The 24,079-nt window shown below is 57.2% G+C and overlaps 1 protein-coding gene and 1 long non-coding RNA gene across 2 annotated transcripts in view; one reads left to right on the plus strand and one right to left on the minus strand.

The window, feature by feature from the left end:
* Window positions 1-12,113, minus strand: LOC134471828 (uncharacterized). Its single transcript, XR_010041519.1, has 2 exons — window positions 11,029-12,113; window positions 1-6,212 (listed from the first exon to the last, which is right to left on the minus strand). It is a non-coding gene; the product is annotated as an uncharacterized LOC134471828 (long non-coding RNA).
* Window positions 10,210-24,079, plus strand: part of Emilin2 (elastin microfibril interfacer 2) — a 22,338-nt gene continuing 8,468 nt past the window's right edge. Inside the window, exons 1-3 of the mRNA XM_003464447.5 lie at window positions 10,210-10,383; window positions 10,667-10,789; window positions 23,094-23,266. Of these exons, the coding sequence (XP_003464495.2) occupies window positions 10,304-10,383; window positions 10,667-10,789; window positions 23,094-23,266 (376 nt within the window). The 5' untranslated portion in view covers window positions 10,210-10,303. The remainder of the gene's footprint in view (window positions 10,384-10,666; window positions 10,790-23,093; window positions 23,267-24,079) is intronic.

The raw sequence follows: 24,079 nt of genomic DNA on the forward strand, positions 1-24,079 counted from the left end.
CATGTTTGACTAATGTCAGTTTTATTTGAAAGGATCAATTGATTTGTAGCATTGAGCCTATATCTATAATTTTTTCATCTGCATAATAATGGAAAGAAGTAATTCTGTCAACAAAACAAGGGTTTAGTATTTATGCCCATTGGTGGAGTTTCTCCACCCTTGCCAGGTAAGCAATGTACCCCAGCGTCAGGAGGCTGAGAAGAGGGATGAGCTGAATCCAGGAGTTCAGGACCAACCTGGACAAAATATCAAGTCCTTCTTTTCCAAAAAATTTTTTAAATTAAAAAAAGCATATGGTGTTGCATGCCTGTACCCAGTACTTGGGAGGCTCAGGCAGGAAGATCACAGCAAGTTTTAGGCCAGCTTGAGCTACATGGTGATTTCAAGACTACCCTGAACTACAAAGTGAGACCCTGTCTCAAAAAATGTATGGAGGGGGGCAGTGGCATAAGCGCCTGTCTTGCAAGCAGGCAGTCGTGAGTTCGATCCCTGATACCGGTAAAAACAAAAAAGACAAAAAAAATGTACGGTGGGCTGGGATTATAGCATAGTGGTAGGTCATTTGCATAGTGTGTGGGAGGCCTGGTGCAAACATCCAGCCCTGCAAAAGGAATACGTCTGGTGGTGAGCATCTGTAATCCTGTCATTCTGGAAGGCTGAGGCAACTTGCTGTTAACGAGACACTGTTTGCAGCTAAACTGAGGCTGAGGATGTAGCTCAGTGCAAGGCCTCGGTTCACTGCCCAGGGCCACAGAGAAATCTGGTAATTGCACTAACGCTTTTCTGTTTTCACAGACTTGTCAGAAGGTTTTTCTCGGCATACTAAAAGTAATGTCCTTTTCTACATTTGACCAAATACTGATATCCATGTTAAGCCACATTTTAACAGGCGTGGAACTCACTATGTAGCCCAGGCCGGCCTTGAATTTGCAATGATACTCTTGCCTCAGCCTCCCAAGTGCTGCCACCACACCCAGCATATTTATTTGGACCTTTTTTTTCTTTAATGTTTTTGTGTGATTCAGTTCTAGACTTTTATTGTATAAGAACGTGACTGGGCGTGCGCACCTGCCAGACCAGCACAAGGTCGTGAGTTCGATCCCAGGTACCAAAAAAAAAGAAAGAAAAAATAGACTGTCACTGGGAATGGCAGGCCCCGCCACTGTCCCTGCCGTGTGACGTCAGGTGAAGGCCGTCACCAGCCACACAAAGCCCGACACTTCCTCACAGGGAGAGGCAGTGCCCTTGGGCTTGGAGCTGGCCCTGTGCACACTGGGCTCATCCGTTTCACTTCCACATTTGGCCCTGTCCACAGTAAAAGCAGCCCACATTTCCTCCAAGTGTTACTTTCTATATAGGACCTTTTAAATTCTAGACGCTGACACTTGTGGCCTATGCAGCACTGCAGATGATTTTAAACAAAATTGGTTCTTAAGAATTGTTAATATTAATGCCCAGCTGAGCATGCTGGTGCATGCCTATAATCTTCAGCAGTTGGGAGGCTGAGGCTGGAGGATCACCAGCCTGAACTACATGGTGAGACACTGTCTCAAAATAATAATAGGTTATTGAAATATTAGTGGCAAGAAAGGTTAAGTTTTTGGTTTGGTTTGGTTGGGTGGTGCTGGGGATTTACCCAGGGCTTTTGTGCCAGGCTGCAGGGCCCCATCACCACCACCACCTTTTGTTTTGTTTTGTTTTGTTTGAGAAGATCTCAACAAGTTGCTGGCCTCAGACTTGCAGTCCTCTGTCAGCCTACCAGGGTGCTGGGGTCACAGGTGTGCACTGCCACGTCAACTGTGTTGTGCATTGCTGTTACCCTTAACTCCATGATTTAGTTGTGCAGATGGGATTATTTCCACTGTACTTTTAGTTGAGTTGTCACATGATACTTGTTCGTAAAAAAGTTGAATGCCATTTTTATATGCTACTGGTGGGAAATGTAAAAATCAATGTCATATCAATAGAATGAGGAAAATACATTTCCATAGATGCAAAAAAGGCCCTAACAGAATGCATTCCCTTTCGCCATAACTCCTAGAGTGGCGAAGAGGCCCTTTCTTGGCCTTGTGCAGGGCGCCGGTGAGAGCCTCACGTTGGCATTGTCTTCCTGGTGTAACACCGGGCACCTTTCCCACTGTCTGAAGCCAGGCAGCTTCGGCCCTCTTTCTGGTCAGGAGGCTGTGGCCAGGGCGGTTAGGCAAAGTAAATGGCAGCCCTGCTGGGGAGGAACCCAGCCGTTTCTGCTTCCTGTGGTATGATCTTGTGCATAGAAAACCCTGAGCTGCCACCACTAAAACTCAGAGTTAGCAAACAGGCTCATCAGTGTAGCAGGACACAAGATAAATACACAGAAATCAGCTGCAGTTCCATATGATTCCAAGGAAAATCAAAGTGAAATAAGTAGCACCAAAAGGAATAAAACAAGAATAAATTTAGCAGGGCTGGAAGTGTAGCTCAGTGGCATAAGCGCGTGCCTTGCAAGCAGGCAGTCATGAGTTCGATCCCCGGTACCGATAAAAAGGAAAAAGACCAAAAAAGAAAATAAATTTAGCAGAGGGATGGAAACACTTAGACTGAGAATGGACACTCTGGATGACATTAAAGATTGAACAAGCAGACGTCTGTGGCCATGAGTGGGAAGAGTGCATTCCCCCAGGTCCTGACATGTGCAGCCATCAGCTGGCCTTGTGGGTCCTGGAGAAGCACAGGAAACTGGACAGCAGGCCATGCCAGCCGCGGAGGGAACGCTTATGTCTCCAGTTCCAGGGTGCAGGAGGAAGCAGCAGTGTGACCAAGACAGCAGCCCTGGTGGCACGAGGAGGCAGGAGGATGAGCTGCAAGAGCCGGAGCAGGAATTCTGACACGTCACATGAACCGTGTAGGGAAGGGAGCTTGGTCCCTACACCGTACGAAGATCAGACCGCAAACAAAGCTCTCAGGAAGAAAGCGGGGCTCAATCCTCATGGCTTTGAGTTCGGGTTTCTCGAAATGATGCTAGAGGCCTAGACAACAGGAGAGTGGGAAGCTGGGCTCCACCCAAGCTGTCGAGTCTTTTGATTCAAAGAAGGTAGGGAGACAACCAGCCTAATGAGAGAGTGCAAGCCCAGGGCACCAGGGAAGAATATATCAAAGGCCCTCACCACTCAAGAAGTAAGACTTTTCCCAAAAGGGATGGAAGTGCCCAGTGTGTGGCCTTACTGGCCATCAGGAAGTACCAACAAAAACTGCGATGAGGCACAGCTTCCCGCCTGCTGGGCAGCTGGGACCAAAACAAGGTGTCCTTGGAAGTGTGCGCCGGGATGCGTGGTAACCAGAGCCCTGGCGTGTCCCTGGGGCAGTGTAAAGCAGATCGGTCATTTTGGAAAGTGATGTGGGAGTTTCTGAAACAAATGAGCAAGCTGTTTGCTTCCTGGGCATAAACCTGAGAGAAATAAAAACATTAGTCCTTCCCCATGGAAATCAGGGCACAGATGTCTACAGAAACAGTTGTCCAGGAGTGAAGAGAACCTGGGGTCCATCAGGGTGCAGAGGAATAGAACACTACGTAGCCATGTAAAGGAATGGGGTTGAGAGGGGCCAAACAATGCGCCTCGAACAAAGTCATACGAGTCAAACCAGCAAGAAAGGACTACTGCCCACCATGAGCTCTTGAAGGTTTGGACCAGGGTGGTCCCCAGCAGGGCTGGGCATGGGGGCATGTGCCTAAAACCCCAGGGCTGGTAAACTGCGGCAGGAGGACTGATGAGTTCAAGGACACCCTGTCACAAGCAAAAGCCTAGTCGGGAACAGGGAAGATGGGAAGTTGGGCACATTGGCTGCACTTGCAGTCCCAGCTCCTCAGGAGACTGGGGCAGGAGGCTCGTGAGCTTGAGGCCATGCTGGCGAGCTTGCTAAGACCCAGTCTCCAAAGAAAAGATCACATGTGCTCTGGGCGATCTACGGAAATGGTGATCTCAGCGGCCTGGAAGGGGCTCTGTGGTTTTCCAGGGTAGCCAATCGCTTTAGGCTTCCAAGCCACATCGATGCTCTGTCTGGACCCTGTGCCTTCACGCTGCACTGCATCCCCAGCCCTTTTTATTTTTTATTTCGAGACAGTCTCACTGAGTAGCCCTGGTTGAACTCAAACCTGTGATCTTCCTGCCTCAGCCTCCCAGAGTGCCGGCACTACACTCGTGTACCACCACACCCAGCTTGTGGCTGCATCTGTAAGATCCCTGATCCCTGCTTTCCTAGATAATTTGAAAGTCAACCTGCCTGCCTATGATTGCGTTCATTCGTTCTCCCTGAACAGCCCGGCCTGTGCCTGCAGAGGGAGGGAGCGAAGGACCTTCCACTGTGGCCAGGCTCCTGGACAAGGGCAGCAGCTCCCTACTCTCCACCGATGAGCAGACCCAGCCCCTCGAAAAAGCAGCAGCCAGGCCCCAGCCCAGTCCAGGCCAGCCTCGCCCAGGACAAGTAGCAGGTGGCCGCCTCTTTCTGTTCCATTTGGGTTTGGGTTTTTGAGGCACGGACCTCCCAATGTGGCCCAGGCTGGGCCTAAACTCACTGTAGCCATCCCTGGTTTGGTAACCGAGTTCTGTTCCTGCTCCGTGTTTGTTGAGTGACTTGGGCAAGTGACTCAGGGAGTCAAGTTGCACATGGCAGTGAGGACTCTAGGACAGTCGAGGACAGTGCACCTGAGGACTTTGCTTTTGTGAACGTGGCACTGACACCAGGGCAGTCTCTCGGAGCAGAACAGAACTCCACAGCTTGCATCGCCCAGCATGGCCGGCAGAACTCAGTGCTGTGCTCGGAAGCCACTGTCTGGTCCTGGTCCCGAGTCCCAGTGAGGAACACTCACACAGATCCTCCTGCCTCAGCCTCCCACAGTGCTGGGATCACAGGCGTGTGCCACCACATCTGCTGGAAATGCTGGGCCTGCACCCCTGACGAGGCCTGGGCAGGGGGCAGCAGTAGGGACAGAGGGCAGCACCTGCCTGAGCCTGGGGCTTGGGTTGGAGCAAGAAGGGGAGAGGGCACTGCAGCCCTCCTTGCGTGGGCTTTTCTCGGCAAACTGGATCTGTTTCCAGATTCAGCGGCCTGTTGTTTGTCTTTGCTTTGAGACAGGGCCTTGCTGTGTGGCCCAGGCCGACCTTGAGGCCCTCCTGCCTCAGCCTCCTGAGTAGGCAAGACCCCAGCAGTGCAACCTGATGCCCACTTCCCCGCCTGCGGGCTCTCCAGCTGGGGCGCTGGGCTGCCTTTTCGCTAGTACTCGCTGTCTCGCTGAGGCCAGTCCCGGCCCTGCCGCAGTGAGAGTTGCTAAGTACTGACTCTCCCTGAGGCAACCCACGGTAAGTACTGGTTGTGCTGAGTCTCTGAGGGCCTCCTGGCAGCACAGAGTACAGGGTTACCAGAGGCCATTTGCTCGAGTGACAGCTCTGCCCTACCAGACCTGTGGGTGCCCCAACCAGACACCGCTGAGAAATCCAAAAGCCACTCAGAGCCCTGCAGAGACCGCTCACTGGAGCCTGCATTTCCAGAGAAACCTGAGCCCGGCAGTGGAAAGGCTGAGGCAGGAGGATCTCGGGGAATTTGATGTGATGTCTGCCTGGGCTACATCGTGAGATCCTGACTCAAACAAAAAACAGGAGAGGAGAGGTGCAAGAGCTCACTGATTTCCATCTCCCTGGGCCTCTGGAGCCAACCAAAGTGATCGGCGGGTCTGCCTTGCAGAGGCCTGGCTGGAGCCGTGGGCAGTACCAGGACCTTGGTCCCTCAGGCCCTGTGCCACAGCTCACACCTTGGCCTTGGCATGACACAGGCTGACGCTGCTTTCTGGCTGTTGTGGGCTGCAGGGTCTGGAAATGGCCCTTCCCTGGGGACGGGGACGAGGTGGGAGGGCCTCTGGTTCAGGTCCTGGAGGTGTGTGAGAGCTGACAGAGGCAAGGAGAACTCCTCACACTGTGTCCACTCAACTCATTTACATCTGCCAGAGGGTCAGACTGGGCCCTCCGCGAGGCTGAGGCAGAAGGCTCTGAAATGGGAGCCCAGCCTGGTCAATGTAGTGACCCAGAGAGACCCTGTCTCTAAAAGGAAAACCCAACTTGAGGATGGGAGCTGTGGTCCTCACAGCACAGGAGCCCGCGTGTCCATCCACAGAGGAAAGGGTGCAGATGAGGTGGTCACACGTGCAGCACTGCTCGGCCACGGAGAAGGGGACCGTGAGTGACCTGTGGGAAAGCCAGAGCAGAGTAAAAGTCGACAGTGGGAACAGAGAGAGCCAGCGTGGGGGGCGGAGGGCGGCAGGGGAGCCTGGGGTGCACTGCGCCTCCTCGCCTGTGCACCCGTCCTCACCAGCTGCTTCTGCTCAGCCTAGAGCTGGGCGAGTCAGGCCCCACGAGGCTTCATCCTACAGGGATCTGGGGCCAAGGCTGGACAAAGAGGCCAGGGGCGCAGCCCTGGTCAGCAGCTAGGCCGACCAGGGTCAGAAACAGTGGCACACACCTGGAATCCCAGCACCTGGGAGGCTGAGGCAGGAGGCTAGCTCTGAGTTCCAGGCCAGCCAGGGCTGCATAGTAAGACCCATCTAAAAAGCCCAACCAAAGCAAAAACTAACGAAGTCATCTTCGTGTACAAAAGTGCACATGAGAACCCCAGCACCCACAGATGCCAGCCGGGCCACTCAGGTCCCCGAGAGAGGGGGTCGCAGGCCGAGCCGTCCTTCCTGTTCCCCCGGAGTCCTGGCACCACGCGGTCCTCACAGGGCCTCAGAGGACTCGGCCTTGGGGCAAGTGAGAAGCGAAACAGCCCTGTGATTTTAATAACAGCCTGAAACCCGAGCTCGCTGGAGGCCCAGAGATGCCGAGGCCCCTGTGCCCGGAACCTGCTGTGTGCGCTGCCTTGGGGTTGTGTTTCCAGCGCCTGAGACAGTAGGACCCAGGACCCCGCCCGGCCGACCTGTCCACCTCCAGGTGGGTCTCAGGGCTGCTGCAGTTAGGTGCCTGGTTATTAACTCTAAACTGAGCAGCCCGAGCCCAGGGAGGCCCATCCGGATGCCTGCTGGAGCCAGGCACCGTGGTACACGCCTGTGGTCCTAGCTAGTCAGGAGGCCGAGACGGGAGGATCCCAGTTGGAGGCCAGTCCGAGCCCCTTAGTGAGACCCCGTCTCAACCTGGAAGTAGAAAAGGGCCCGAATGCAGCTGAGTGCTGCAGCAGCCCTGGGTTTAGTCCCTGCTGTGGGGAAAAGGAAACCCCATTTCACCAGCTAGTGAGTCTCAAATGCTTCATCACTGAGGCCGGGCGCGGTGTGCATGAAACGTAGGAGGCCGAGGCAAGAGGGTGCCGCAGGCTCAAGGCCAGGCTGGACTACATAGCAAGACTCTTACCTCCAAGAAACAAAAAAAACCCCAACTCATAATAAAAAGATGGAGAAGTCACACAGGATGGGGAGGAGCTGGCCCGAGGCCAGGCGCCCCCAAGCAACCGTCCTCACTGCCTGGGCCTGGACCGAGGTGCCCTGCACATCTGTAACCAAATCCAGACGCCTCTCAAGATGAAAGGAGACTGAAAACATGACGGGGACCGGGGGACATGGCGTCCCTGGCTCCGGATGAGAAAGGAGGCCTGGCGCTGGCCCCACTGCCCGGACGGCCGACTCTCTGGCGACTTCTCACTTGGAAGAGGCACCACCGGGCTGGGCCTGGGCCCTGCCTCTGTGCGACACCACCAGCCTGCACCCACTTCTCGTTGGCCTTTGAGACAGCGTCTCCATGTTGTCCAGGCTGTGCTCCTGGTCTCATTGATCTTCCTGCCTCGGCCTCCCTGGTTGCCGGGAGTCCGGCCCCAGCTTTCATGCCCAGTCTGCCATCCCCCTCCACCCACCTACAGGCTCGCCCTGCCCGGCCTGACGCCCCCACCCCCACCCTCCCAGTGCCACCCCTCTGTGCCCCACCATCTCCCCAGCCTCCCTGACTGTGGACAACGCAGCCTCTCCTGTTAGTCCCCTTGCGATGGACTCCATATCGCTGTACAGCAAGCCGGCAAAATGGTGGTGCCACCCGTCATCTGGCACTCGGGAGGCTGAGGCGGGAGGATCGCTGGGGTCCACAGCCTGGGCTCCTCAGCTGGACCCTGCTTCAGAGCACCGCCCCACTGTTACCTGTTTCATGCAGGGCAAACTAAAGCTCTCCTCCCCTCCCCTCCCCTCCCCTCTGCTCTCCAGTGTGGTTTCAGGGGCTCAGTGCGGGGTGGGTGCAGCCTCCAGTGGCTCCTTCCCGGGCAGCTCAGGTCCTGAGACCCAGGCTACGGGAGCGGGCACTGCATGGCACCCAGCACTGTGGCGCCGGGGGTGGCGCTGGGCTTGGGCTTTGTCTTGTTTCTGAGACAGGGTCCCGCTCCGCAGCCCAGGCAGCCTCTGGCTCCGGCGGTCCTCCTGCCTCAGCCTCCAGTGCCGGCTCTTGGACCTGCACCACTGCGCGTGGCTTTCGGCAAAGATAATTTCAGTGATGGCTGCGGGGTGGGAAGGCAGCTTAGAGACCGCACCAGGTGCGGGCTCCGAAGATCCTGGGTGACACTCAGGGCAGGGGCCTCGAAGTGGGCAGGGGGCTGTGGATTCTCCTCGGCCTCCAAGCATCCAGCCCTGCCCCGGGCTGCACCCCACACGGGCAGGCAGTGGTGCCTGCTTCCTGGGGTCACCCCGCCTGGTCATAGTGGGTCCCCGCCAAGAAGACTGGGAGCCACTGCACAGCATCCTCTTTCCTCTCTTCTCTTCCTCTTCCTCTTCTCTCTCTCTCTCTTTCTTCTTTCTTTCTTTCTCTGTCTGTGTGTGTTTGAGACAAGGTCAGTCTCACTATGCAGTTCAGGCTGAAGCTCACTTTATAGCAGCAATCTTCCTGCCTCAGCCTCCTGAGTACTGAGATTACAGGAATGCTCCACCACAACTGCTTTAGGGAGTTCTCTTTTTTCTTTTTCTTTCGTATTGGGGCTTGTACTCAGCCCCGTTTTATTTTCCATTTTGAGACAAGACCTGCATTGCCAAGGCTGAGCAGAACCTTGGATCCTCCTGCCTCAGCCTCCCAGCATGCGGGGGCCACAGGCTCAGGCTTCACTCCCCTCACTACAAGCGATATAGACACCACACAGGGCCTGGTGGAGGCAGACACATCTGCTCTGGGAAGCAAAGATGGGGATCAGGAGACCGTGTCACCCTGACCCTTGCCCAGGCAGAGGGTGACATTGCCAGTGTGGACAGCTGGGTAGACATGGATCACCTGGCCAGAGGACATAGCAGTGGTTGCCCACAGCGTGGACAGAACACACTACAGCCCATTTTCCCTCCCATGAGCCCCCTACACGGAGTCTGCCTCCCCGACCCTTGGGTCTCCTCCGAGGGTGCTGACCTCAGCCTCGGCCTGGATGGTCATCCATCGAGGCTGCTCTGGCTTCATTTTCTGCTTGGCCCTGCGAAGCCTCTGCCCAGGGCATCTTCCTGCTTCATCTGCAAATCTGAATCCCTGAGAAAACCGCCAAAGCCAGCGAGAAATGCACCCAGAACCCAGAACCACCAAGCACTCTGGGGGGCTGAGGCAGGAGGATCACTCTGTGAGACCCTGGGTCAAAGAAAACTAAGAGTGTCAAGGCCCTGGCACGCAGCTCGCACCCCGGCTCTAGGCTCGGTCCCTGGCATCCCAGAGAAAACCGACCGCAGGGAGTCGTGGTCGAGTTAGTCTCCCGGGAAAGTCTCCTGCGTCCAGGCGTTAGTGCGGCGCTGCCCACGCCAGCCCCGGGTGACAGGAGTGCGCAGTCCTGCAGGAAAGCGAAGGGACAAGTGTCCAGAAGCTTGCTGGCCAGAGGCACAGGCAGGCTGGGGTGCGCTGGCCCAGCCTGCGTAAATGGGTTTGAACTTGCAGATGACAGAAAAAGGGGCGAGGACGACAGGTAGGGGCCAGATGTGCGGGGTGTACGTGCCTTTCACTCTGATTGTAAAAGAAAGTAAGTTCGGGCCGGCGCAGTGCAGCGCGCCCATGATGCCAGCGCTCGGGAGGCTGAGGCAGGAGGATCACCGCGAGGTCAAGGCCAGCCCGGGTTACCCGGTGAGACCCGGTCTCAAAAAAACCACAGTCGGGGGAGGAAACTCAAGAGGGAAAACAAAGTTCGGACGCGAGGCGCGGTCGGGGCTCCGGCTCTGGCTCGGCCCCCGGGCGGGAGAGGGCGGGCGGGGCCGGGGGAGGAGCCGCCCGGGACGGAGGCGCGCGCTGCGCACTGCGCCGGGCTTAAAGTGCGGCCCCGCGGCCGGTGGGAGCTGCGGAGCGGGGCGGCCAGGATGCGGCCCCCGGCGCTGCTGCTGCTCGCGGCGCTGGGCGGTGCGGGGCTGAGCCTGGGCGGCGCGCAGCCGGGGCGCAGGTGAGGGCGGCGCCCGGCGGGTCCCGGCCGGCCTGCGCGCTCTCCGCGGCTTTGCTCCCCGCTCGGCTCCCCTTCCTTCCCCTCTCTCCTCCTCCTTTCCTGTGGTACCCCGAGCGAACCCAGGGCCCCGCGCAAGCTCGCTTCGGGGACCGGGTCTGAGTCGGCCCGGCTGCGCTTGAGCGGACCCTCCCGCCTCGGCCTCCCTGCGCGCGCGCTCCAGCCCCGGCCGCTGCCCGCGCCCCGCCGTCCGCCCGGCCGGCTGACCCGCCCTCTGTCCCCGCAGGAACCGCTGCGCGCACATCGTGAGCAGGAACGTGAGCTGCGCGGTGCTGGACGGCAGCGAGAGCTTCGTGCAGGCCCGGCCCGGCTGCCCCTGGGGCCAGGCGCCCTGCGCCGCGGCGCTCGTGTGAGTGGGGCCGGGCACGGGCGGGGACCGCGCCTGCTGGAGCCCGAGGTGGAGCGAGGCGCCGCGCGGCCTCTGCTGCGTCCTCGCTGGGGAAACGCAGCCCGGTTGGCGCAGGGCGGCTTCCTCAGCCTCGGGCTGGGCGCTGTCCGAGGAGGGAGGCAGGCAGCGCCCGGGAGGCTGAGGCAGGAGGGTCGCTGGGCTTCCCAGGCCGGCCTGTCTCCGTCACAAGTCTGTCTTACCTTCCTGCGGGCTTGGGGACCCGCCAGGCGCGGGCCTCAGGACAGCGGGGTGCGCGACCAACTCGCTGATAAGAATTATGGTGTCCTGAGGAAGAGGCAGGAAGCTGTGGGCAGCAGCCACGCGGCATCACCAGCTGGCCTTGGTGTCCGGGCGGGTGGACATCAGATGGGTGACGCGGGTCGTGGCGGCTGGGACATGTGACGCATTGTTTCCCACTAAGAATGAGCGTTTGTCCCAGCCCGGGGCGACACCGGGGATGGGCGGCTCCTGGCGTCGGGTCCCGGCGGAGGTGGCTCGGGGCTCCAGGTGGACATGTGGGGCCGAAGCCTGGACACAGGGACGCTCTGCAGACCTCAGCTTCCTCCCATCTGGAAGTGTCTGTCCCTGAGGTGGGGTGAGGTGTCAGGGGGACACAGTCACACTGTCCCCCTCAATGTGGTCTGCTTCGAAGACGCTGAGGTGCTGTGTCCTGGAAGACAGGGTGGTCTCCGACCCATGGTGCAGCCAGGCTTGCAACTTGCCAGGACTGTCCTCCTCAGCCTCCCTGAGGGCCAGGATGTGTCAGTTGGACAGGAGTTCACAGCGATGGCCAGTGGTGGCTGGTGGGGATCCAGACTGGGTCCTCACCCTGTGACAGAGACCCGGCCCAGCCTGGTGGGAGAGGATTTGCCCAGGATCGGGGCCGAGTCCTTGGGAACCGTGGATTTGGGACCAGAGCGTGGGATGCCCCTCACCGTGCTGCTTCCCGGGCCACTGGGGACGAGTGAGTGCGTCGCCCTGGGCGGTTGAGCTTTCTGTGTGAAAAGTGATGCGTTTTTGTTTTCTTGAGTTATTTTAGCTGCTTGGAAACCAGATGATTCAGTCGTCACGTTTAACCAAATCGGGGTGAGACTTGAGTATGGGGGAGCAGCCGGGACCCCAGAGGGCTGGGAGGCGCCTGGCCCAGGCCCGGTCAGGCAGGGAGGAAGGCAGCAGATGTTTCTGTGGCTCTGGATGCGGGAGCAGCCTCTGGGTGGGCAGCTTTTGTAAAAAGAACCACGTAGCACCTCGGGTGCGGCTCACAGAGCCGGTGGGGAGCTAAGCCCTTGGTGCTGGGGCAGCCCAGGCTGGCCTTGAACTCAGGACAGCCCTCTTGCCTCATCAGCCTCCCAAGCACTGGGTGACAGACCTGAATGCCTGTGCCCCAGGAGAACTGTTTTACCTTGTATTTCCATATGGAGAAATCCAGTCCCCAGGAAAGTTGCCCTGCGGTGAGGGAGCTTTCTGACTGCTCAGACAAAGCTTGCTAGGATTGAAACAGCTCTGCGTCTGTTTTTGTTTTGTTTGAGGCAGGGTCTTGCTACACAGTTCAGGCCAGCCTGGAACTCATGGTGACCCTCCTGTCTCAGCTTCCTGAGTGCTGCCTTTGGGGGCTGCAGGCACCTGGTGCCTCCCCAGGCCTCCCCCGGCCCCCAGCCTTCGCTGTCTTAGGAAACAGCTCCTTCCCCTGTGCTGAGTGTGGGTCGGGGGTGGGCTCGGCTTTCAAGGCCACCACCTGCTTGCTGGATTCTGAATCCTGGAGCCGGGGACTCTGCCCCAGCCCAGGTCACCGCTGATTCTTCACTGCTTGTGGAACTGTCTTCACTTCTCCCAACTGGCAGCTCTGTCCCTGGTGGGTTGCAAATAGCAGCGAACCCCGGATGAGGTGAGGTAGAGGCCCGTGGTCCCCAGCGGCACAGCAAGTGGTTCACACCCAGGCACTGAGACCCGGTTGAAATCAGCCTCACCCACTGGTTTTCTTCCTTCCTTTTTTTCATTGGTGAGGTCTGGAATCGGCCTAGGGCCTTTGCACCAGCTCGGTCCCCGGCCTCTTTTACATTTCTTTTATTTTCAAGTTCTCATTCGGTTGCTATGTTGCCCCAGCTGGGCCCAAACTTGGCATCCCCTGCCTCAGCCTCCCAAGTGCCAGGATGGCAGGTGCCCGGCTCCCTTCCCTTTGAAGACGTGTGACAGAGCTAGAAAACGCTCCGGGGACTCAGATCAGGTTCCCGTCGCCACGCACACTGAGGGGTGTTGCTCTGCCCGGCCCAGCTGCTCTTCATTTTTTCCCCACCTAAGCAAATCGCAAGGGCCGGGGACCCCGCCTCCGGGCTTGCCGGCCCTGGCAGCTCAGCGGCCTCGGGTGGGGTGGGGACATCGCAGGCCGGGCGCCCCAGCAGGCTCCCCGGAGCCCTGCCCACGCCGAGGAAGAGCCCAGCAGGCGGGGCGGCTTGCGCAATCCTCCCCGAGGGGAGGAGCACTCCTCTCGGCCTCTGCTTGCTGCTGCTGCCCCCCAGCCGGCAGCCCACACCCCCTTCTTTTTGGAACCCAGGCTCTTGGTGCCGAGCTGCACCCCGAACCCCCTTATTCTTTCTTCTAAGATGGGGTCTCACTGAATTGCCCGGGCTAGGCTCAGCTTGTGGCCCTCCTGCTTCAGCCTCTGGAATGCTGGGATTACAGGTGGGAGCCTCTATGGCTGCCTGCAACCTGCAGAGGTGCAGGGCAGAGTGCCAAGCCCAAGTCCCCGGCCCGGGACCAGTGCTTTACGGCTGGAGGACGCCAGTCCGCAGCTGCTCTCCTCTGCGGTTCCGCTTCTCTTTAACTGAGCATTTATAGTGGACGATGGGGGGGGGGGCGCGCCTAGCTCATTGCCTGCCCCCTGTGAAGATTAGATTTGATTTTTTGAGCCCCGTGTGCCGGCACTCTGTCACGGGTCTACCCCACAGCTGCGCTGGTGCGGAAGTGACAGACGCTTGGCTTTCCAGAGGTGTGGTTTATGCAAACTGAAATTTAATATTTGGTCGTGTGTGCAAACCCAGGGAACTGAGCTAGCAGGGGAGATGGTGCCGGGCTCCCTTCCCCTCCACGGCCCCCTCCTTGGGCTCTCCTGCCCTTCCCCTCCCTGGGACCCACCCATCTGCTGTCCATGCACGGCTCTGCATTTTCTAGAGTTTAAGTCAGTGGTGTCATATGGTGTCATATGCTGTGGGGGTGGGGCAGGGCTTCTTGGAGCCTAGTTTGTGGGGCTCCCTCTGTAGCCTAGGCTGGCCTTGAACTCACTGTGTAGCCCAAACTGGCCTTGAACTAGTGGTGATCCTCCTGCCTCAGCCTCCTGAGGGCTAGGATGACAGGTGCGTGCCACTGTGCCAGGTTAGGCATTTGCAGCACAGAGCCAGGCACTGTGGAGACCTGGTAAGGACACGCTCCTGGCCTCAGGTTGGTGGTCGTTGAGGCACCAATACAGATGTGATCTAGAGACTCGGAAGTGGGGATTGCGGCCCAGCCTTGGGCAGTGGCCCAGGCTCGAAGGTGGGGAGTCTCTCTGGGCCAGGCAGGAGCAGCAAAAGCCTCTGGGAGTGGGGAAGCTTCTGGGGGCTTTGCGTGCAGGTCCAGAGTGGGCAGCAGGCAGTGGTGGCTCCTGACTGCAGGCCACGTCCTCGGCGGTCTGTCTGTCCACGTGTGTTGGCGGGTTACTCACCCCTTTCCCACGGCCCCCCCCCCCCCAGGTGCAGCTGCCTTTCCCCTGGGACCTTGAGATGACTTGATCATTGGCAGATGGGAAAGGCCCTGCTTCCGGAAGTTACCCTGGCATGCAGAGTCCTATTCTAAAATGAGAGGACTAGGGGACCACTGTGGACCAATCAGAAAAGCGCAGTTTTCAATCCTTCATTTGCATATGGGCACAACCAATCAATACACACTGTTCTGATCCTTCATTTGCATACAGCCAGGAAGCAGCTTAGCATCTCTGTGGGACCAGTTTTAACCTGGCACCGGAAGTGAGTGGTTGATGGGTCCACTGTCCCCCCAACTTCTCTGCTCGCAGGGAAAGCCAGTTTGGGAGTTCTAGACACAAAAGACCTTGCCCCTTATCCTGGGAGCCGCTGGGGGCCTTCTCGCCAGCCTGCTCTTGCCCTGCAGAGTGGATTGCTTTTCTGTCTTCAGTAAGTGTACACCTTGACTAAAGCAAACAAATGCAAAAGAAAAATTAAGCTGGCGTCCTGTGCACAGTAGGCCGCTTGGAGTCTGGTCTGGGGTCTCCGGCCTCTGCCAGTGCGCAGCAGCATCTCGGGCTAGAGGTCGCTGAATAGGCCCCAGGCCCCGTGGTCCTTAGTTATAGACACCAGTAGGCAGAGCCTGAGTCCCTAAGGAGACGCAGGGGTTGATTGGAGGTTGCGTTGTCATGACTCTCATCCACAAGCCAATCAAAACTTAATTCCTCACACCTGCCACCTTTAGAAAGGAACTCCAGTGCATCTTGTGGGGGACACAGTCCTTGGTTACAACAGGCACCCATATTTTTAGTTGCATGACATGATAAATACATTGTATGTGAGTATCATAAAATTGTATGGTTTCAAAGTGCTTTTAGATCTGTCCTGGTGACACACACCTGTAATCCTAGCACTTGGGAGGCTGATGCAGAAGGATCACCATGAATTGAAGGCCAGCCTGGGCTAGGTAGCCAGTTTAAGGCCAGCCTGAACTGCATAGTGAGATCTGTCTTAAACAAGCAAGCAAGCAAACCAAGTACTCTTCCACACAAGAATTGTACTTTATTTTTCCATATTGGCCTCTTTTGTGTTAGCTGACCTAATTGTGATCTTTCAAAGTTTTGTCTTTATTGGTCCATGTTTGCAGTACATGCTGATCACACTCATCTCGAGGCATCAGTGCAAGTCTATAATTCATCTCAATGCTTTTCCATCCCTCTCTTTGTCTTTTGGTCTCTCTCATTTGCCAAAGATCTGTCTCCTTTCTGTCTTTTTTCCCTTTGGTACTGGGCTTTGAGCTCCTGACCTCATGCTCTCGGCCGCGCTGTGCCGCTGAGCCAGCTCCCAGCCTCCTCCTTTTTGTTTGTTTGTTTTGTTTTTGGTACCAGGATCAAACTCACGACCTTGCGACCTTGTGCTTGCAAGGTTCCACCTTGGCGCGTGGGCCCAGGGGAAGCCCTGGAGCCCGGGGACTGCCGTGAGGGTGCGTGCGGAGCGTGCGGAGGCGCACGTGCTCAGTGTGACTTCCCCTCAGTTTTCCGGAACTGGGCTGAGCGTGGTTTTGGGTGTCAGGGAACTTCACGCCAGGCGGGGTGAGTGCTGGGCAGAGTGCGCCGAGGTCCGGCAGCCCTGTTGGCTCTCACTTAGGTTACTCAGCATCAGCAATCAGCGGGGCTTCCAGCAGGGTTTCACAGAGCCGTGCCAATTGCCTGGGACCCCACTGCCCGCTCCTGTGGGCTCCTGTCCTACAGCCTCCAGTCAGTGCCAGGGGGCTGGAGAGGATGAAGGGTGCGGGGCCGGAGGTGCCCATGGACTCAGAGACAGTTAAACCCTAAAAATGCACAGCTGCCAGTGTGGTGGCACACTCGGGAGGCTGAGGCAGGAGGGTCACTGAGTTTCAGGGCAGCCCGGGCTACCTAGTGAGTTCAGGACAAAGAAAAGGGAGTTATTTATTTATTTATTTATTTGGTCCCCCCCCCCCCCCCCCGGTACCAGGGATTGAACTCACGACTGCCTGCTTGCAAGGCAGGCGCTTATGCCGCTGAGCTAAATCCCCAGCCCCTAAAAAGGGAGTTATTTTTTAAAAATTAACTTTGTGACTTCTTTGTAAATACTGTATTTGCTTGGGTACCTCGGACCCTTGACCTCCGTGCTCAGTGTGTGCCCCCGGGATGGTTGTAACCCGTTGTCAGCTGGAGGTTCAGGCTCCTCTACCCGGCCTCCACAGCCTCTCACCCATACACAGGCAGAGCTTGGGTCCTCAGAGAGACACTGACCCAGGACTTCTCAGTGAACGTCCTATGGGAAAGGATGCTGTCAGGGTCCTTCTGATACTCTGTGAGGGTTAAATCTGTGTCTGAGAGGCTCTGGGAGCATAGGCAGCTGGCATTTGGGTCCTGACTTAGGACTCTGTTCATAAATTAAAATAAATTCCAGTCCTGACCAGAGACATTTGGCTGTCAGGTTGCTCATAACTCCAGGGTCAACTGTATTTTATTTGCAGAAATTGTTCAAATAGAATGTTAGCAAGCCTCTGAGTCATGGTCGGGCATCCATACCAGGGGTCAAGAAGTGGACTCCATTGGAGGATCTAGGTGTTAACTCAAATAACAAAATGCAAACCATCTCATTTCCCTTTTATTATCTTTTTTTTTTCTTTTTGCAGCATTGGGGATTGAACCCAAGGCTTCTGCACTGTGCTACACCCTCCCCCCACCTTTTTAAAAATTTTCAGACAGAGTCTCACTGAGTTGCCCAGGCTGAGTTTAAACTTGTGATCCTCCTTCCCCAGCCTTCCAGAGTGCTGAGGTTACAGGTGTGCACCACCAACCCTAGCTAAACCATGTAATTTTTATTTTAAAAAATTAAACTGAATTTTAAGGAGAGGGAACACAAGCCATAGATTTCCAACTTGTTAGCAGATGTGGCTTGGAACCTCCTACCCCTCTGAAGCCGTCTTTGCGGCCCCCAGCACCACACGGCCAGTGTGGGTGAGGGACGAGTCCCGGGCTTCACCAGTGACTCCACACAGTGACTTCTGAGGGCACCGCTGTAGCTGTCGCCAGCCCTAAAAACCCGCAACCTCAGCTCGCCTCAGGCTGGGCTCTTCCCCACTGGCCCAAAGGGCTTGTGGGTGGGGCTGGGGACGCCCTTGGGGGAACGTGGGGACTAGGGTGTCACTGCTCTCTGCTCGCCCAGCCTCGGACCGGATGTTTCCCCCTTCCACCCAGTGTGTCCCGGGTTAGGAAGCCCGTCCCAGATGTTTTAAACCGGGAGGTCAAATAGGCGCCCAGGAAGAGCTGCTTCCCTGTCTGCAGAGAAACTCCAAGCCGCTTGGGGTTCAGGGGCCAGGGAGCTCGGGTCCCCACCCCAGGTGTAGGTAGCCGCAAGGGGGATGGTGTGGCCAGAGCTGGGTAACAGCTGCGCCCAGGATGGGCGGCCATGCACACCTGTGGTTCCAGCACCCCGGGGGCTGAGGCAGGAGGATCACTGTGAGTTCCAGGCCAGCCTGGACTATGTAGTGAAGCCCTGTCTCAAAAAATATATAAAAATTAAAAAGTTGCTCTGGGGTGCAGGGTGGACAGAGAAGAGGATGCTGCATGCGAGTGGGGAGGGGAGCCGGCCTTGTGCTGACTGCGGGCTTTAGCCCCCTTGGAGGGACCCGAAGGGAAGGGTAGGGCAGGGCAGCACCGGAGCGGGGTGCGGGGTGGCTTTGAGAGTGCTCTGAGGCGCACGTCACGCCGAGGCCAGGGCAGCGGATGCCTCGGCGGCTCGATGGGGCTGGGGTGACTTCACCAGAGTGGGGCATGCAGCCCAGGATTCCCGGCCCAGCGTAGGGGGCAGGGGGCACTGGGGAGGGAATGTGGGGAGCAGCGTGGATCGGGGCTCCCAGCACTCCAGGGCCTGCAGACTGGGGGAGTTTGGGGATCGCAGTGGCTGGGGCCCCGGCTGGGGGAGCGGCTCCCGGACTCAGCCGCCTGCAGATGAGGTCAGCGCTCCTCGAGGGGCCCGGTCCCCGCCAGCCAGCGCCAGCCAGCGGGGCCTCTGCCAAGTTCTGATCACTTCGGAGTGCTGCTCCTCCTCCCGGGCTGAAAACCAAGGGAGGCGCCGCCGCCCCCAGGCCAGGAGGACTTGGACGGGACTCAGCCCGGGTCCCAGGGTCAGTGCCGACTCGCAGGAAGGGGCTGGCCGCTGACCACTGGCAGCTGGGCCGTGGGAAGTGGGCGAGCGGCGTCCTGGGTTCGGGTCTGGACCCTGCGCTCTGGTCTGGGCTCCGTTCCCGCATGTGCCGGGACGCTGTGATTTCAGTCGGGGCTCAGAGCCCGCTCAGGGCGTTGGGGAGGCGCTGCCTTTCAGAAGGACATGGATCTCCTCGAGTGCCCTGGCCTTTGGGATGTAAAGTCTCTGTTTCTGGGTTCCTGAGCCCTCACATTGTCTCACAACCATCTAATTAAAACTGCATTAGGCACAGGAAAAAGCGAGAGCTCCTGATTTGGGGTTTGTGCCTTTAGCGGGGCCTCTGTGAGCGGGGTCCGCTGCTGTCACAGGTCTCGCTTGCTAAGTCACTAGGTTGCCCCGGCGGGCTCTACCTCGAAACCCTCCCGCCTCAGCCTCCTCTCTGAGTGCTGGGATGGCAGGTGAGCACCACCATGCCGGGCTTGCCACACCCTTTGGATGAATCACCGTGGCGGGGGTCAGTCTTCCTTTGTGGACGCCTGGCTGCCAAGCCAGTCTCCCCAGTGACCTCTGGCCTTTGAGCCAGCCTCCCCGCCCCGGCTTGGGTGCTGACTTCAGGCCCCAGGACGGGCTCTTCCTCCAGCTGTTTCCACCTCCATTTCCACTCAGCTGGGTTGAACCAGCCCGTTGGCGCGTTAGCCTGCGGGGAGGAGGGCCTCTCCACCCCAGGCCTGGAGCTTGGTTTGGGTCTGGGAGACCTCAAGGTTCCCCTCTGCTTGGGGTCAGACCTGAGGGCTCCTGGGGGCTTGAAAATGGACACTGGGCTCCCCAAACACTTGGAAAAGTAGGTACAATATCTCTAGTCACTGTTTGACTAATCAATTATTAATCTATTTAATGACTAATAATTATTCATCAATACACGCAGTAACCTTGTTTAGAAATGAGGATGTTTTGCTGGTGGCACACCCACTGGTGCCCGCCTGTGATCCCAGCACAGGGGAGGCTGAGGCACTCCCATGAGGCACATGGGAGGATCACTGCAAGTTCGAGGCGAGCCTGAACTGCACAGAGAGACCATGTCTCATAAAAAGAAAAGAAAAAAAAAGATACGAGGGAAGTTGCACTGGCAGAGACTTTATGAACAAAACCCAGATTGCATAGGAACTGTCACAAAGAATCAGCCACTGGGACCTCATCTCATTAAAAAGCTTTCATAGCAGAAGAAATCACTAACAGAGTGAAAATACAACCCACAGAGTGGGACAAAAACTTTGCCAGCTGGTCCTCAGACAAAGGACTAATATCTAGAATACATAAACTCAGAAAGCAGAACCCCCAAATTTAAAGACCCAGTCAAAAAGTGGGCATCTGAAATGAATAGGCACCTCTCAGATAAAGAAATACAAACAGGGGCTGGGGATTTAGCTCAGCGGCATAAGCGCCTGCCTTGTAAGTAGGCAGTCGTGAGTTCGATCCCTGGTACCGATAAAAAGGAAAAAAAAAAAAAGAAATACAAACAGCAAATGCATATGAAAAAATGTTCAGTTTCACTGATCACTTGAGAGATGCAAATTAAAACAACACTGAGATTCCATCTTACCCCGGCAAGAATGGCTGCTGTCAAGAATCAGCCAATAAGGAATACTGGGGGGCTCCGCACTGGTGGGGTGCACATGGCAACCACTGTGGAAGTCAGTGTGTAGGTTCCTCAGAAAACTAGGACTGGAGGTCCCATGTAACACAGCTATTTCCCTTCTGGGTGTCTTCACAGAAGAACTGAAAACATCACAGCACAGTGACACATGTGCACCCATGTTTACAGCAGCACAGTTTGTAACAGCCAGATCTTGAAAACAGCCTTAAGTGTCCAGCAACCGAGGAATGGATAGAAAGATGTGGTGTTTTTATACAGTGGAGTACTACTAAGCCATAAAGAAGGACAAACTGATTTGTATGGGTAAACAGAGGCACCGAGAGTCCGTATCTTAAGTGAGATAAACCTGACGCACATCTCACTGCTGCCCTGTAGTGTAGAGAGCGTAAAATATGAGGAAATGTGTGCTAGATACCGGGAAGAGGAAGAAAACGTTCAAACGAGAAGAGAATGGGAGGGTGAGGGAAGGAAAGAAGGCACAAGGGGAAAAAGAGAAAGAAGGGAAAATGGGAACGGAGCTTCTGGAGATGAGGAGGGGAAGGGGGTGAAGGGAGGGGAGGGGCGTGGGGAGCACAGTGGAGATGTGTCGCGTACAGGCTCCCAAGCCCTGTGTGTCATCATGTATATCTAAAATATACCAACAAAAAGGGAAAATAGGGGAAGAGTTAAGCCAGGTGTGGGGTGCACACCCGTAATGCCAGCACTCTGGGGGGCCAAGGCACGAGGGTCACAAATTTGAGCCCAGCCTGGGTAATTGAGCGACTAAGTGAGACCTAGGTTCAGAAAAGGGCCCTGGTGCAGACGCCTGGCAAGGGGCAGGGGCGCGCAGTGCGGAGGTCCCAGTTGTTGGTTATTTTGAGAAGGGGCTTGCTAAGCTGCTCAGGCTGGGCTGGAGCTCATGACCCTCCTGCCTCGGCCTCCCAGAGCGCTGTGATCACAGGTGAGCCCACCATGCCGCTCAGGGACGCTTCGCATGCGTTGCTCTAGGGAACCCTGAGCCTGGGCGGCCATGGCCACGCTTGCGCAGTTCGGGAGGCGCCGGAGGGGGGCGGGTGCAGCACGGGGTGCCCCGGTTGCAGTTGAAGGCAGGCCCGAGGCTCCAGTGCAGTGTCGTTTCCGCGGAGCCAGACCCGGAGGAGGGCGCTGACCACGCACCGCGTCCCACGTGGCCTGAGCCCGCGCCTGGCGCCCCGAGATCCTCGGGGGGGGGGGGGGGGAGGACCTGGGGCAGGGTGGCAGCCGAAACCGCAAGTGGGACACACACGTGTCGAGCTCCAAGGTGCGGTGAACGCTGCATTTCCGAAGCAGGCCTGCCACAGTTCCGGGCGTGGCGGCGCAGCCTGTGGCCCAGCATTTGGGAGGCTGAGGCAGGAGGGTCATGAGCTCCAGCCCAGCCTGAGCAGCTTAGCAAGCCCCTTCTCAAAATAACCAATAACTGGGACCTCCACACTGTGCGCCCCTGCCCCTTGCCAGGTGTCTGCACCAGGGCCCTTTTTTGAACCTAGGTCTCTGAGCTAGAGTTCCAAAGCAGCCCGAACTACACAGGGAGACCTTGTCTCGGAACAAAGAAAAGACGCTGGCAAGCATGACAGGGTGTTTGAAGCGCGGGAGGACTTTGAGGGGAAATAGTGGCAACGCATCCTTGTTATGGATTAACAACTGGTGGTCACCTTACCAGCTGGGTTACCTCAGCATGGTACTGAGTACAATGTTCCCCCTGAGGAAAGCTGCCAGCATAAACAGAGAGTGCAGAGGAAGAGCGAGGCACTGTGGGCTCTCCTAGGTGTCCCTGTTTGAGCTGTGGGTTCTCCTGGAGGAGCTCGTCATGACTAGCTTCCCCAGTGTGAGTTCGACCGTTGTCATCGGAGGAGCCCGGGACCTTGTTGGTGAGTGTGGCTGTGGTTCACTTTGGGGGAGCTGTGGTCCTCACATCGAGCATTGCTTCCTGACCCTGGAGGGGAAGACGTGTGCCGCTTGGTCTCCAGGATGAACTCATCATGCTGGCTTCCTGGCATGTGCCCAGCTGTGCTTGTTGTCAGAGGAGCTCGGGCCTCCATGTCGCTGAGGATGGCTGTGGTGCTTTTCAGGGCAGCCCTGGTCCTCACTGTGAGTGTGACTTCTTGGCTCCTGTGTAGAACCCTCATCCCACCAGCACAGCTCCTTCACCCGCTGGCACTGACTTTCTGGCTTCCACCGCTGACCTTTGGGCCTTCCCGGCACAGATCTGTAAAAGAGACTGGCGTGGGTCCTTGTCGTGGGCTCCGGCTGGACTCGTGGAGGCACTGTCTTGGGCTCTGTGTTTTCATCTGGCTTACACAGGGCATTGCTGTGAGATCTAGGCCCTCGGCTGAATGTTCTGGGTCTTCAGTGTTGTGGACAGATTTCCTGCACTTTGTGTTTAACTCAGGTGACCACCACAAAACAGTGTGACACATTCTGTGTCCCGTATGTCCCTGTTCTTGTAACCACGACCACCATAGTCCTTTACTGTGATACACTGTTGTGAATGTGACTGCCCCTGGCTGCGTCAGAGGGGACTTGCGGGGTGCAGAGGTGAGAAGGGGAGGTGCAGGGTGGGGCAGGGCTGCCGGCCTTGCCCGCGCCCTTTCCTTCCTTCCTGGCTGCCCTGCCTTTCTCTGGGGCGCTCCCCTGCGGTGGCCCCAGAGTGCTGTCCCAGCCCTGAGCAGAGCTGACTGAGGAGACCCTGTCCCCGCCACAGGTACCATGTGAACTTCAGGCCCAGGTATGTGACCAGGTTCAAGACGGTGACCCAGCTGGAGTGGAGATGCTGTCCCGGCTTCCGAGGCCCGGACTGCCAGGAGGGGCCCCGGGTCCCCGCCCAGGGCCCGCACCCCTCGCCCTCGCGGCCACGCAGCCTGAAAAAGGCCACAGGTAATGTTGGTCCCATGCTAGCCCCCGTGGGTTGGAGCAGAGAGACCCACGGGTGTGTGCCCTGGGTTCAATCTCCAGTACCTTGAAAGAAAAGGAAAAAGGGCGGGCGTGGTGGTGCATACCTGTGATCCCAGCACTCAGGAGGCCGAGGCAGGAGGATCACTGCGCATTTAATGTCAGTCTAGGCTACACAGTTCAAAGCCAACCTTGACTACAAGGTGAGTGCCTGTCTCAAAACATCAAAAAAGAATACACAGAAGGGCATCCAATGTATTGTTACTGTTTGATAATACGATCATAAACCTGAGTTTCAAGGAATTAATGATGTCTTTCTAAAATAGACACCTGGGGTCCTTCTCATCCTGTGTGGGGTGAGGCGGCTTCGAGGCTGGGCCCCAGGTTGGAATTCCCTGTCCTGCCCTTTCTCTCCTACTGGGGACCAAACCCAGGGCCTCTGGCTGGCCTGCACCCCCAGCCCTATTTCTCTCTTTCTTTCTTTTGCTCTTTTTATTTTCATAGCCCCAGGCGCCCTGTGGGGCTGCAGTTTGGGATCCCCCAGCCCCGGGCCCTGAGAGCCTGGGTTACAGATGGGGCCGCCACGCAGGCCTCCCGCAACATCTGCTGCTCCTGGCACTCGGGAGGCTGAGGCAGGAGGGTGGGCCCTGACTTTGAGGCCAGCCTGGGCTACATGTCAAGCAAAGTCTCCTCCCAGGACAAAGCAAAACCCAGAAACCAGAAGAGCCGGGACAGAGGTTTAGGGCGGAAGACGCAGGCAGGGGGCTCAGGTGTCTGCGCCCCAACCACCCAGCCACC

This window comes from Cavia porcellus, unplaced genomic scaffold (genome assembly GCF_034190915.1).
Source record: "Cavia porcellus strain 051 isolate PalLab524CR breed Dunkin Hartley unplaced genomic scaffold, mCavPor4.1 scaffold_20, whole genome shotgun sequence".
NCBI lineage: Eukaryota > Metazoa > Chordata > Mammalia > Rodentia > Caviidae > Cavia > Cavia porcellus.